This window comes from Harpia harpyja, chromosome 3, assembly GCF_026419915.1.
Source record: "Harpia harpyja isolate bHarHar1 chromosome 3, bHarHar1 primary haplotype, whole genome shotgun sequence".
In the NCBI taxonomy this organism is placed as follows: domain Eukaryota; kingdom Metazoa; phylum Chordata; class Aves; order Accipitriformes; family Accipitridae; genus Harpia; species Harpia harpyja.
The window spans coordinates 54,377,865-54,390,482 of record NC_068942.1 but is presented as its reverse complement, the minus strand read 5'-3'; the positions used below and the strand labels follow the sequence as shown (position 1 = coordinate 54,390,482).

Here is a 12,618-nt window from a genome sequence, read left to right as displayed (position 1 = left end):
AACCTGCACTTAGATTTACCGAACATGTACCTACTTAGTCAAAACAAGGGCCTCCAGAGCCAGCATAAATCAGGAGATAAGGAGGCTTCAAGGCTACAACTGTCAACAGCCCCTGCAACTCGACAAGATAACGAACAGCCTGTCTGGAGCCAGTGAAGGAATCCAGTAAGGGGTCAGAAGATCTCAGACCAGAATCACTACTGGACCAGAGGGCGTGCGGAAGGTGTGCGAAGAGAGCGTGAAGAGCGTGTGAGGGGTGCGTGAATAGTCTATAAGGGTATAATTGCCCAGGGATTTCTTTGTTCAGGTTGGTCCCTCCCCAGAGGCACCCTGCTGGAGCTGACCCTGCTGCTGTACCACTCTATTAAATTATTTATCTTATAAGATTCAATGCCTGAGAGTCTGTTTCAGGAAACCGAGGGCTCGAACTTCAGAGCGAACTAACACTGGACACCCGGACGGATCAGTAAGTGATCAATAGCATGCTAAACTTTGAAATCCTAACTAAGTGATATAAAGGATTGATTGTGCACATATAATTCCCTTAGCCATAAACCGCTGACCAGGTCTGGGACTAAGATTGGATCCAGCCGCACCTAGATTCCTCTCCGAGAAGGAGCAAGGGGGTCCTTTCTGAACTTCATGACTCAATGGGAGGTTTTTCTTACCCTTGGAATCTCTTAGATACAAACCGTTCACCAGGTCTGAGACTAAGTTTGGATCTAGCCGCACCTAAGTTCCATCAGGAGTTTAGAAAGCAAAGGGGTCCATTCTGAACCTCATGACTCAACGGGGAGTGTCCCTTACCTTTTTGAATCTCCAATCTCTGTGCAAATCATTCTAAATCGATTCTAACTCAACTTTCCTTTGTACATTTCTCCCATGTAGTAAGTAGTAAGAGTGAACCTTGCCATCAAACTCTGTTAAGCTGCACTTTTACAGATGCTTTAAGGATCCTAAATCACTCCTCTGCGACACATAGCCTCTAAAAATCAGTGCGGCAAGAAATCGTCTGTCAAGCCAGAAACTCAAGTTGAGGCGGCTGAAAAAAGCCAGATGCTATATATTTTTGGCAGTGGGTATGGAAAATGTCCTGCCAAGGTAAAAGTGTAAGCAAAACCAGCTGCTATCCTGCTTGCACAAAAGCACCTCTAGCTTGTTGATTATGTGCTCAGTTGGCAGACAGGCTAACGACAATCATTTTGGAGTTTGTTCAGTTGAAGAAGTCAAGAAAAGTGCTGGAAAAGCTTGTTGCCACAGGTGCAAATAATGGCATTGACAAAGCTCTGTACAATCCTTCATAACGAGGTTACAAGGTTAAAAAGCATTCACACGGTGCACAGGACAAACAAGGGCCTGCTGTGTGGCTGTAAGCAAGAAGCTAAAAAAGCCCCCTTAACATTTAAGAGTGAAAAGACAAGCTGAACTTCAATGTGACAGAAGTAACTCAGACACGGAATATTCTAACATGTTTGTGGTAACACAAAGGTAGGGAAGATCTGAGGCTCAGCAGACACAGAGGTTCTGTCTATTTCTACTGTTCCCCCACAACAATTAAAAACCAATTTGGTATGTTAGGAGCACTTCTAAGTTCAGCTTCATGGAAACCTATGCTTTCTGACAAAGCCCAACTGGACGCTTCTTCACCCTCGCCAAGCAAGGCTTTGCCAGTCCCCTCAATTTAAAAAAGAAGCATTCTTTCAAGCGTCTCAAAAGGCAAAATAAAACCATGAGAGAAGCTACTTCACACAAATTCAACAGGAGAAAGGAGATGGCTTGGAGAGTAAACCACCAGGAACAACCAGGAACAAGGGAACACATCCAAGGAATAATCCTCCTTTCCCCCCCTGCCCTCCCCTTACTTCCTCAGGCTAAGTTTGGGTGGTTTCCCAGAGCACCTCGGGGATCGAAGTAGGAATGGCAAACATGAGGTGAGAAGAGGTACTGGAGAAAACCAGAACCATTTGGGTGATATGAACAGGGCTGTTAAGCAACAGCTCAGTACAAACTAATCCTACTCTGTGAAGTAGCTTTAATACATTGAGCAATACTGGAAAACGGTACCCAAGTCAGGTCCTACTGATGTTCAGCAAGAACCACATATCCAGATACTGTATGTCAACCTCCTTTGGCCAGAGAAGCCTTATGTTCAGTTTTTAATCAATGCAAGGACACAGTAATACTGTATTTCTTGACTGGAATCAAGGGACAGCACTATGAAAAACACATGACACTGGTTTATTATAAGGGGACAGTATTTCTCCTTCCTTCAGGCTCTTTAGTATATGTTTCTACAATGCTTAATTATACTATTCAGCTATCCTTTTGTTGTTTAAAATGCAAAACACAATGATTATGACAACTAGGTTTTAAATTACAAAAATTCTTAATGTACAATTTTAATCCAAGTGCTGCATTTTAAGTAAGACTGAACATAATGGATTCAACCATTAATAAACCCAAGAGGGCTCTGGTTCAACAACAGAACATGATTTTGTCTCCTAGTATGGGGCTGCCAAAGGGAGCACACATGTGCTCCCTTGAACTTCTGAGTGCACCACGTTCATAAACAATCCACATCTATGTTTATTTTTGCCAGATTTCAGTCCCTAATAACACTGGAACTTTCCAAAGAACGTAGAGTTTCTTTTTTGCCAGAGAAAATGGCAAAATGAGGAAAAGAATCATCTTCTGATTTAAGAAAAAACAAATCCTGTATTTAAGAGTTAATATATACCACCAAATAGATACTCTTCAATTTTTTGCTGTGCAAAGATGCATTTTAAATTAGTTTAATTATTGAATGGTCATTGCTATAAAAGGTCTTTCAGTGTATGCACCATGTAAAACTGTGGCATCTAAAACAAGCCAGTGAAAACAAGATCAGAAACACACATGCCATCCTCCATCAGAAAGCTTCTACCGTATTATGAGTACCTATTACTTGGTCAGTGACTATTTTTCTCCCTCATCCCCAAATTCTTAAAAGAAAATTAGAGTTCGACAGTCCTTAAGTGAGGACTTTTTGCTATTTGAAGTTAAGCTCCTCTTAACTACAGGGTATCAAGATAATCTGCCTGCAAGAATGTGTTTCAATCTTTCTAAGCGCTGAAGGTTAATAAAATTAAATCTCTTCTGGAGTTTTGTTGCAGAGATGTTCTCAGGATGAATTTTAAGGTTATCACCAACAGTTACATTGCTTACAGTTGCTCTGCAAAGACACTCCACCTTCTGCCTACTTAGGTAATAAGTGAATGCAACAAAGAGCTTATAGCAAGTCGCCCTCCAGGGATAAACAGAAAGATTATCTTCTAGAACAGGTTAGAGAAATTTAGTTACTACAAAATAAAGTTTTGGTGGACAGAAGCAAAAGGAGATTTACATATAAAGTGTAAGCATCTAAATTTTAGGGCAGAATAGAAGACTCAGTTAAAATTAAAGCATTTATATTATTAAAGCTTTTAAATTTTAATTTGAGAACAGTCAGATAATATTGAATGCTATTATCTAAAACATCCAGGGAAAAATTTATTAAGCATACCCTGTGTTCTGGATTCAACTCATTCTTAAAAAAACCACAAACCAAACCACAACAGAATGGACACTCCAGTCCAAGAATGTTAATGAACTGAGCGCTGACCTATAGAAGTATCAGAATCGTTCTTCCAAAGCAAAATTTAAGATCCAGTTCTTTCTGAGAATTTGTTTTGTTATAAGTGGCAGCAGTCATATCACACTGAATGCTTTGGTTATCATATCACCAGGAGATATACACGTTACCTTGCTTAGTAAGAAAGACATTGTCATTGTCTGCTCATCTGTAAAACAAAATTAAACCAAGGTACTGACTGAAGATGCTTCTTTACAACACAGCAAAATATTTGTTTCCCTTAAATTCATTCAGAAGCTGCCAGGATGCCAATACCAGCTGAGCTTTGAAATTTCATGATGCAAAGTTTCTATTCAAAATATTAAATGTGCTTTTCCTAAAAATAAATTGGACCAGAAACAGCTATTACTTGCAACATACATTTTGTATCCCAACCGAGATAACAAGTTTTAGACGTGCTGGTCTCAGCAAACCGACTATTTAATTGCTTTTATAGAAATCCTACAATAAAAACATTTTTAAGGCAGCTGTTGGCTATAACATCAAAGCTCAGCTTGGACTAACATTTCTTCAATTGACTGGCTCAGCTGGGAGACATGAAGCATGCAGCAGATAAGGTAAACTTCACTTAATGGCATCCCTCGGTCTAATCAAGTTTATTCTGTCAACGTAAAAAGCAATACATAATAAGGCATACTGTGCTCCACAATAAACTATTCTGGTTTGGGGGGTCCTTTTATTAAAAAGTGTAATAAAAATTAAGGATTTCATAAAACATAAAAGGAGAATAAAGCAGTCTTAACGGTGCCATACAATATACTTTTTGGTATTCAGAAAAATAATCCATATTAGGAAAGCAGGAGAACAATCACAAAGCATTCCCAGCTGTTGTGCACATTTGAGGGCTCTTTAGTTAAGTGTCCATTTGTGCAGCAGCGTGCATGTCTCTGGCCTCACAACACCGTACATCAAGGCTCGTGAGCCTTCCATCGCTGCACCACAGTGGAACTCTTCTACTGAGAGGAAATGGCACAAAAAATTATACAGATCGGGTCCCCTGCTAATTACAGTTGGGGAAAAAATCTCTTACACATCCATGGATATCTGACATGACCTGCATAGTGGGGAACAGATCTGACTCTGAAGATACCTGAACATTGCCATAATATTCAGTAAGTCTCACAGTTCTTGCATTTCTTTGAGTAGATCCTTAAGGAGGAAAAAAAAACCCCAACACCCAGCAAGGCAGCTTAACATCTACTCATTGTTTGTGAGTGTAATACATTTATTTTCAATCTATAAACTTCAGGTGTATTTTATACTGATCATATCCTACCTGCTCTTAGGCTGATGTTACTTTTCGTTGTATACAAGAACTGCCTAGCAAGAAAGAGATAGCAGTACCATCAATCCGTCCAAGATGAAATGCAACAGCTTCACCTGTGAATTGCTAGGAACCCCAATCCCAGCTGAATTCCCATAGTCTCACTGCAGCTCAGTCCTCAAACCACTTTTTTTTTCTTCAAGATAACTTCATTTTACAGAGGGGAAAAAAAAGAACTGATTGACAGTCCTTCCCAAAGCAAACCCCTTACAGTTCACCACTTCTTCAGAAGAGAATGAGCAGAAGTCAAACCTTCACTGCAGTTCCTTCAACAAAGCCAAGCTCTCCCAGGATGCATATGCATATAAATAAATACAGGGCCTACTACTGCACAGTAAATAGAGACCTTCAACCACAACATTTCTTAATTACGGAGTCCCAAACGATGGTGCAGAAGTCATTTCAACAGCAATGTCAAGTAGAAAACAGGGCACCGGTATCCGTGCATGCAAAGACTCTTCTCTGAAGCAGGGGAACAAGCAGCTCTGCGCCAGCATCCGCCTCCAGCATGCAACCAGGCAGGACCAGCTGCTGCACAAAGCAAAGACCACCGGCTGCCTGACCGCACTCCAGCACATCAGGAAGGAGCCAGCCAGTTTCAGAGCCTCCACCTCCAGCTCAGGACAGGCAACCAAGCCCAGCCAGGGCCAGGAAGGGAGCCCCACTGGCAGGCAGGGCATAGGACTGCAGACCCAATTTACTGGGGTAAGAATTCTTGTAGGAGGGTAGAGGAAAGAGGTGGTTGGGACACCAGTTCGTGGGGGTGTCGCAAAAGAAACACGAGACTGAGGATGTGGAGAGATGAAGGGATGGATGTGGATCTCCGCTGGGACTGACTGCCAGAGGGCAGGGAGCTGCTGCCGCCAGTGCTGGCACGCACAGCTGTGAGCTTTGCAAATACACTATCTCTACAAAATAGATTGTCAGACAAACCAACAGAGTAAAACAGACGATGTATTTCATTTTACGTCTAAGTATAGATCCAGAATCATTGACAAAAAGGAAAATGCATTTTAGCAGCTACAGTACACACTACGGGTGACAGCTTTAATTGTTGAAACTCCACTTGAATTTGGACCAGTAAATGGAGACTCCATTCACAGGTCGAGCAACATCTTAACGGATTGCTTACAACACAGATGAACTTTACATACACGTAGTAGGCAGGTCCTTTAAAACCTGTTTTTTATGTATCATGAATTACACCAGTTTTCCTTTCCTTCTGCAAGTCATCTGATACTTTCTCTTCTATACTCTTTTAATTATATAAAATTGCTGGTATGGTAACACTAAATTACAGGTTCAACTCTCTGCTGTCACCAAACAGAAGGAAACAAATGCTTTCCCTGCACATTTTTTTAAACAACAGCACGAATCAAGGAGACACGAAGCAAATATTATTAGAGGAGGAAATGCTGGAGAGGACAGACTAGAGCCATGAAGAAATTAAATCCATTTCTAATTAACAGGGCTACTTTAGTGGAGGACTCCACGACAAAACTTACCAGGAGTACTTCTCACAGATTCCTCAGTCCCTAGAGCCAATCAAATTAAGGGAATCTTTAATACTAAATACTAAACCAGATTTGTGACACAAACATTAATGTATAAAATGTGGGCAGTAACCCAGAAGTAGCAATTAATCATGTAAAATACCTACAGGATCTACAGGTGGCAACAAGTCTTTTTTCTCTTGTTCATCTTCTTCTTCATCTGTGCTATATTCTTCCATCGTTTCTCCACTTGCAAAATGAATAACCCTCCTTGGAATTTTCTTCTTCTTTCCTATGACACCCAACTCCACATTCTCAAAGCCTCTATCTCCATTTGCAAGTTGCTATAAAGAAGAAAAAAAAATCATTATCTCAAGTACATGCTTCTGGAACTGGAAAAGTTCCCCCTTAAAAAACTTCATGAAATATTTAAAATAGATTGATTAGCATATACAATGGGCATTTGTGAGAGCTTGGCTGTAGGTAGAAGATAAGACTGAAACATTATTGTTTGCAGATACATAAAAACTTATCTCTTCACTAAAAATAACAAAAAGGCAAGTGCCTTCACTTCAGCATGGACAGGTGGTATTAAAAACATCTATTCTGAAAGAGCACTGTGTTATTTAGGAGTTTCTTAGCATGACGCTTTTATTTAAATAATTTGATGAGCACATAAGTGTTAATATTTAAAAGTATCATTGGTTTTGATTAATATCTGGTGAAATTAATCAAGTAGTTCATAGGCTGTAGCCATCTCTTTGCAAGCTTAGGCAGACACCTCTAGCACAACAGAGAACTGAATGAAGGATAACTAAGCAGCCAAGCTCAAGCTTTAAAAAGATGCATCAAGCAATCGGCCTCTGTGGGCTTTCATCAGCAATTGCGATCAGTACAAATGACCATGCTAAAAGAACAACACTTAGTTTTGTGGCTAAGGACATATAAAAAGAGAAGTACAATGTCTGGTTTTGTTCTTCCAGCTGCTGAATACTACAATGCAGTCTTTGGGTCACAAGTGTTAAAAAAATATACTTCTAGTTCAAAGGCCAATCAATAATTCTTTAGGCTAGTAACTCCTGCAGCCAAAGAATTTTAGTATGGTTTTGTATCGTATCTATCAAAACAGAGCCTTCACCTTGGTAGAGCTTTTAGGTACTACTGCATCAAATGCATAAAGCTGTTTTGAAAACATTTCTGTCATACAGAGAAGGACACAGAAGTCAGGAAATGTCAGCCACATGCTTTTAATGTACCACAAAGGTTTTTAAAAATGCATGAGCTCATGTAACTTAAAACAGTATCATAAGGAATGAGATATGTGTATGCCTACACAGAATTTGGCTTGCACAGAACGGGCACGTTCCAATTTTCGACTTCTTGTCTATGCAACCTTAACTGTCTCCACAGAGACAATTCAAAATTATTTTTATAAATACACATTTTATCACACAGTTGTAAGACATCCCATAATCACCGCAAGTACAGCATCACTGTTCCTGTCTCTTACGCTAGGTTACGTAAATTAGCTTTACAGTGCAAACAGGCTCGGCTAGCTGGGAAAGCCAGTGGGCATGGCAGAGAGGGGCAGGAGGGGGCTGCGGGGAGCAGAACGGCCTCCTTCGTTCCAGGCACAGATTTTTCTCATGCCCACAGAGAAGAGGGAGGGAAAGTAAAGATCACATGCTGAGGTCTACAGTGTGGAGAGGGAGTGCACACATTGATCGTCTCTCCCAGCCTTCAAACCACCGCTTCTCAAAACTGCAAGTCATTTCAGCTTCCCCTAGCATTTCTTTAGCCACCATAGCACATTTCATTTTCCTGGAGAGGCAGAGCAGAACCAAGTGGCAAGTCTTCAATGGGGTAATTCAGCTGAAACGGCATTACATTTTCATGCAGAAAGACAAAACTGACTATCCGGGGCCCAGTGCACTCTCTCTGCTGTGTTTCAGCCTTTGGAACAGAGCAGGAGCAGAACAGCAAAGCTAGAAAAATACGAATGCTGGAAACAGTAAAACAACCTAAGCACGGGCAGCGCTCCTTGCTGCCGCTGTAAAAGCGGGCACCACTTACTGCGACTCAGTTCTGTATTTTTGGGAACAAAGAGCACCACAGAATCAGCCTTTTATGAACATTTCACACTCCTTTATTAGCATCATACAATGATGCCATTTTTCATGTTTAGTCACAGTGCTGAAGAACACTATTTCTTGCAACACAGAATCACAAATATTACTGTGATTAATAACAGCAAGCAACGTGAGCCTCTCCTTAGAGCTCCTGTAAAGGCACAGTCTCTTCATCTGATTTTGGCTCATTTAACTCAAATGCTTCAAATATTTTAACTTAGAAAAAAATTGCAGTTAATATTTGAAGTTTAAAAAGCAGGCTTCAATTCCCTTCACACCCATCCCACACTCCACTTACACTACCTACAGTAAGCAGCTCCGCGTAGCTGGTACTGGTACAAAGTTTCAGACAAATGCAGTAGTTCAAGACAGTAAGGATTCATCAAGGAACAATGAATCTGGTTCCCTTAGTAATCTGGTTCAGAGTCCTAAATTATTAAATAAAATAATGCGTAGCAGCTGTTGCTGTGGTTCTACCTAGTCAACAAACCCAAACCTGGATGTGGGTTTTAGTCATCACTGTAGCATTTGTCCTTTTGATTTTTACATGCACAACATCAATAAAAGCCAACTCTCCCAGTTGCAAGCAGAAAGTTCAGAATCAGTAAGTTTTATTTATCTTTCCAAAACTGTGACAATGCAGATGTATTCTAGAATTATCAGCTAGACTCACTTTACAGCTCAGATGTTACAGTATCTCCAGTTTGAGGCTTTACACTTTTGATCTTCCCTTACAAATTTGATCCTTCTTTTCCAATTCAAGAAGCCGTCACAAAGATCATTCTTCTAGGCCACCGCTTTGGTCAGATTGCAACCTCATTTTCTCCCACAGGGTCATCCCTCTCCAACACACTCTATGGGTCTTGAAAGACTCAGCATTTGTCTTAACCTCATACCATAAATGTATTCACTTTGGCTTCTATTCCAGCAACTACTAGACACAAACGCCAGTCACCCTTGTGCTTTTGCCACCCTAGCTAACACTCTGAAGGTACTCTGTCAACACTTTTTCTTTTAGATGCCTGTTGGAATTTTTGCCGGCTTTATGGCACCCATATGAACCTTGCCTGTCAGGAAGTCAGTGTCCGAAACTGCTGCTCCTTGTTTACCCTCTTTACACCCACTCTCTTATCTCACCCTTTGGCCAGAAACAGAGCCAGCAGGACACATTTTGACAGTGTTGGTACAACACCCAGCATTTCAGTCCACAACCAAAATGCCAAAATAAATAAACTACAACGAAGGATGAGGTGTGCCTGGACACCTGCAGGTGAGTTAGGAGAGCTCACACAACTAATATTAGGTGATGCAATAACATAAAGTTTCATCAAGGACAGGAAGAAGAAAAGCAGAAAGTAATAGGAAGGGCAGACTATTCACATTGTCATCTTCTAACCTGTCAGGCTCAGGTATCGATACAACAGGACCCAAAACGCCAAAGTCTGTGATGTCCACTCTCCCTTAGAAAGAGGAGTAATTCAATTTGCACAGATCTACCTACTGACCTGACAGCGCTAGTTAATAGAAGGCTGGCAATAGTTAACGAGAAATATTTCTCCCCACACTATCTCGCCTGCCTTACTGATTTCATTTGTGTTAGTTTTTTCAGCTAGGGTTTTTTGGGGGGTTTGGTTGGCGGGTTTTTGCATATTGCTTGACTTCCCGCCCTTGTGTTTCAACTGAAATTAAACAGCATGAGTCTTTCTGAAACAGAAGACAACAAAATAACAGAGTCAGCGGGCGACCGTAAGAAAAGGGACCCTCGAATAAGAAGCCTCAGAGAGGCACCACAATCGGTGATGGGGCAGTGCATGAAACAGCCAGCGCGAAGCCGAGGCCACTGCGAGGGACGGCTGTAGAAGGAGCGGGAGAGCTCGCCAGGTCACCGTTTAATTAAGAGCTGGTGTCCCTGCTCACCTCCGAGGCCTTCCCGAACTTGGCAGCGCGGCGGGAAGCGGAGACCTGTCTCCATTTAATATTTATCAGGCTCCTTTGTAAGAGGCATTACCCGCCGGTGGACAGGAGACACCCGAGACACGCGTGCCCGCCGCGCTGACTGTAATTACAGAGCACTGGAAGGAAGGGCGGCCGGGCGGACCGACCGACCTCCTGCCCCCGCGGCCAGCCCCCCCGCACCCCGCCGCCCACCGCCGGAGAACCGGCTCCCCCCGCTCCCGCGCACCCCGCGGCGGATCGGCCCCGGCCGGGCCCCGGCCGGGCCCCGGCAGCCGCCGCCCGCCCCACCGCGGCCCACGGCGCCTCGCCCTCCTCCGGAAGCGGTCTCCTCCCGGGCACCCGCGGCGGGGCGGCCCGGCCGGCCGGGGCCGGCGGAGAGGCCGCTCCGCCGGCCCCGGCCCTGCTCACCTGCTCGGGCTCCATGGCGCAGGCGGCAGCCGCGGGGCCGGCGGCGGGCGCGCAGTAGAGGGTGATGGCGGACAGCCCCTGCTCCATCCTCCCGCCCGCCGCGGCGCCGGGGGAGGGCGGCAGCGGGCCCGCCGCGGCCCAGGGAGCCGAGCAGCCGGGCGGCACCGCCCGCCACGCCGCCCGCCGGGGCGGTGCTTGGGGCCCGCCGCGGCCTGCTGGGCCGCCGCCCGCGCCCCCTCCGCGGCCCGAGGGGTGGGGTGCCCCGCCGGCGCTGGCCGCGCCCGTAAGCCGCCGCCCAGCCGGCCGGGACCCCCGGGAGCGGGAGCGGGCCGCCACCGGTGACCGACGGTCGGCCTCGGTCCGTTCTCTTCTCTCCGCAGCCCGGCAGCAACCGGGGAAGAGACCCGGGCGAGGCGGCCGGGCTGCCAGGCACAGCCATAGCCGCACACGGAGGGAAGCTGGGGGTCCTCTTGCCCCCGGGGTGCGCTGAGCGGCCTTGCTGCAGGCGATGGCCCAGCCGGAACCAGGGGCCGGGGCTGACCCAGGCAAAAGGCACGTTAGCCAATGCCGACTACCAGTGAAAACAGCTGGAGGGGGAAGCATTCGAAACACCCTTTTTATGGGACTGAGGAGCGAGTAATTTTTACCTTTTTTTTTTTCTTCAAGGCGTTGGAGCCAATGGCTGTAACGTGCACTTACTTACATGGCAGCAAGAGCTATCATTCAGTCCTGTATCATTAAGAATAGCTTGCAAAGAATGATAGTCTGTAGCATAGATGGGCTCTTAGGCACTTCACTAGTCGTATTATCAAAGCCTTATCCAGATCCCATGACAAATTAAAGTCCCAGGTACAGTATATATGTACCAGATTTACAATTATTCTAGCACAAGGCAGCAAATGTTCCCCTTATGAAAAGGGATGACAGACAGAATGTACTATCGAATATATGATTGCAGAAACACATGAATGAAAGATTAGAGTACTATTTTAGATACAAACCAGGTGCTCAGTCCTGTGCTATGTTAAAAACTGCAAAGAAACAAACTAATGTAAGGGCACATAAATACCTCTTACCCTTAGTAGAGTTTACATTCTGTTTAATAAGGACTGGTTGAAATAGGGTAGCAGCTCTTAAAGAGCAGTATTAAATCATCAGCCAGCCAACTTACTCTCCTTTGCCTCTACTGCAATTACAGCAGCTGTACAGTAACACTGAAGTTAATCTTTCGCCTCCCAGACAATTAGCATTTGCAACTTAGACAAGTTTAATAGATTTAGCAAGTGTCAATATTGAAAGGATTTTACCTGAGGAAAGGTAAAGACTGTTAACAAATAAACCCATGCTTGTTCTTTTCCATGGCTATTTGTGTATGTTAATACTTAATTGTCCAGCTCCTATCACACAGCTATCTATTGACCATCATAACTGTTTCCTCTTAAGAATAGTTGCCATGAACTACATGCATCCTTTGCCTTAGCTGTAATAACAGGATATTTGAACTGCCAAGGTCCTCCTCTTTCTTGAAGGAGTAAAACAATTCCATCAAACCTGTTCTTCTAGCCCTGTGGGTAGGATTTTCCTTGAAAAGGCAGCAAACTGATAAAGCATGCACCAACAATACATAATTATTCCACA

General features: G+C 43.9%; 1 protein-coding gene across 2 annotated transcripts in view; it reads right to left on the bottom strand.

Moving 5' to 3' along the window:
* Positions 1-12,618, bottom strand: part of LOC128139759 (signal recognition particle 54 kDa protein) — a 39,067-nt gene that overhangs the window by 7,087 nt on the left and 19,362 nt on the right. Inside the window, exons 1-2 of one of the 2 annotated variants that reach the window (XM_052782619.1) lie at positions 10,981-11,169; positions 6,655-6,831 (exon numbers count right to left, since the gene is read on the bottom strand). The exons of the other annotated variant lie outside the window; for it this stretch is intronic. Coding sequence (XP_052638579.1) covers positions 6,655-6,831; positions 10,981-11,067 — 264 coding nt within the window. The 5' untranslated portion in view covers positions 11,068-11,169. Of the gene's footprint in view, positions 1-6,654; positions 6,832-10,980; positions 11,170-12,618 lie in introns of those variants that run through there. 2 annotated transcript variants of the gene reach the window in all.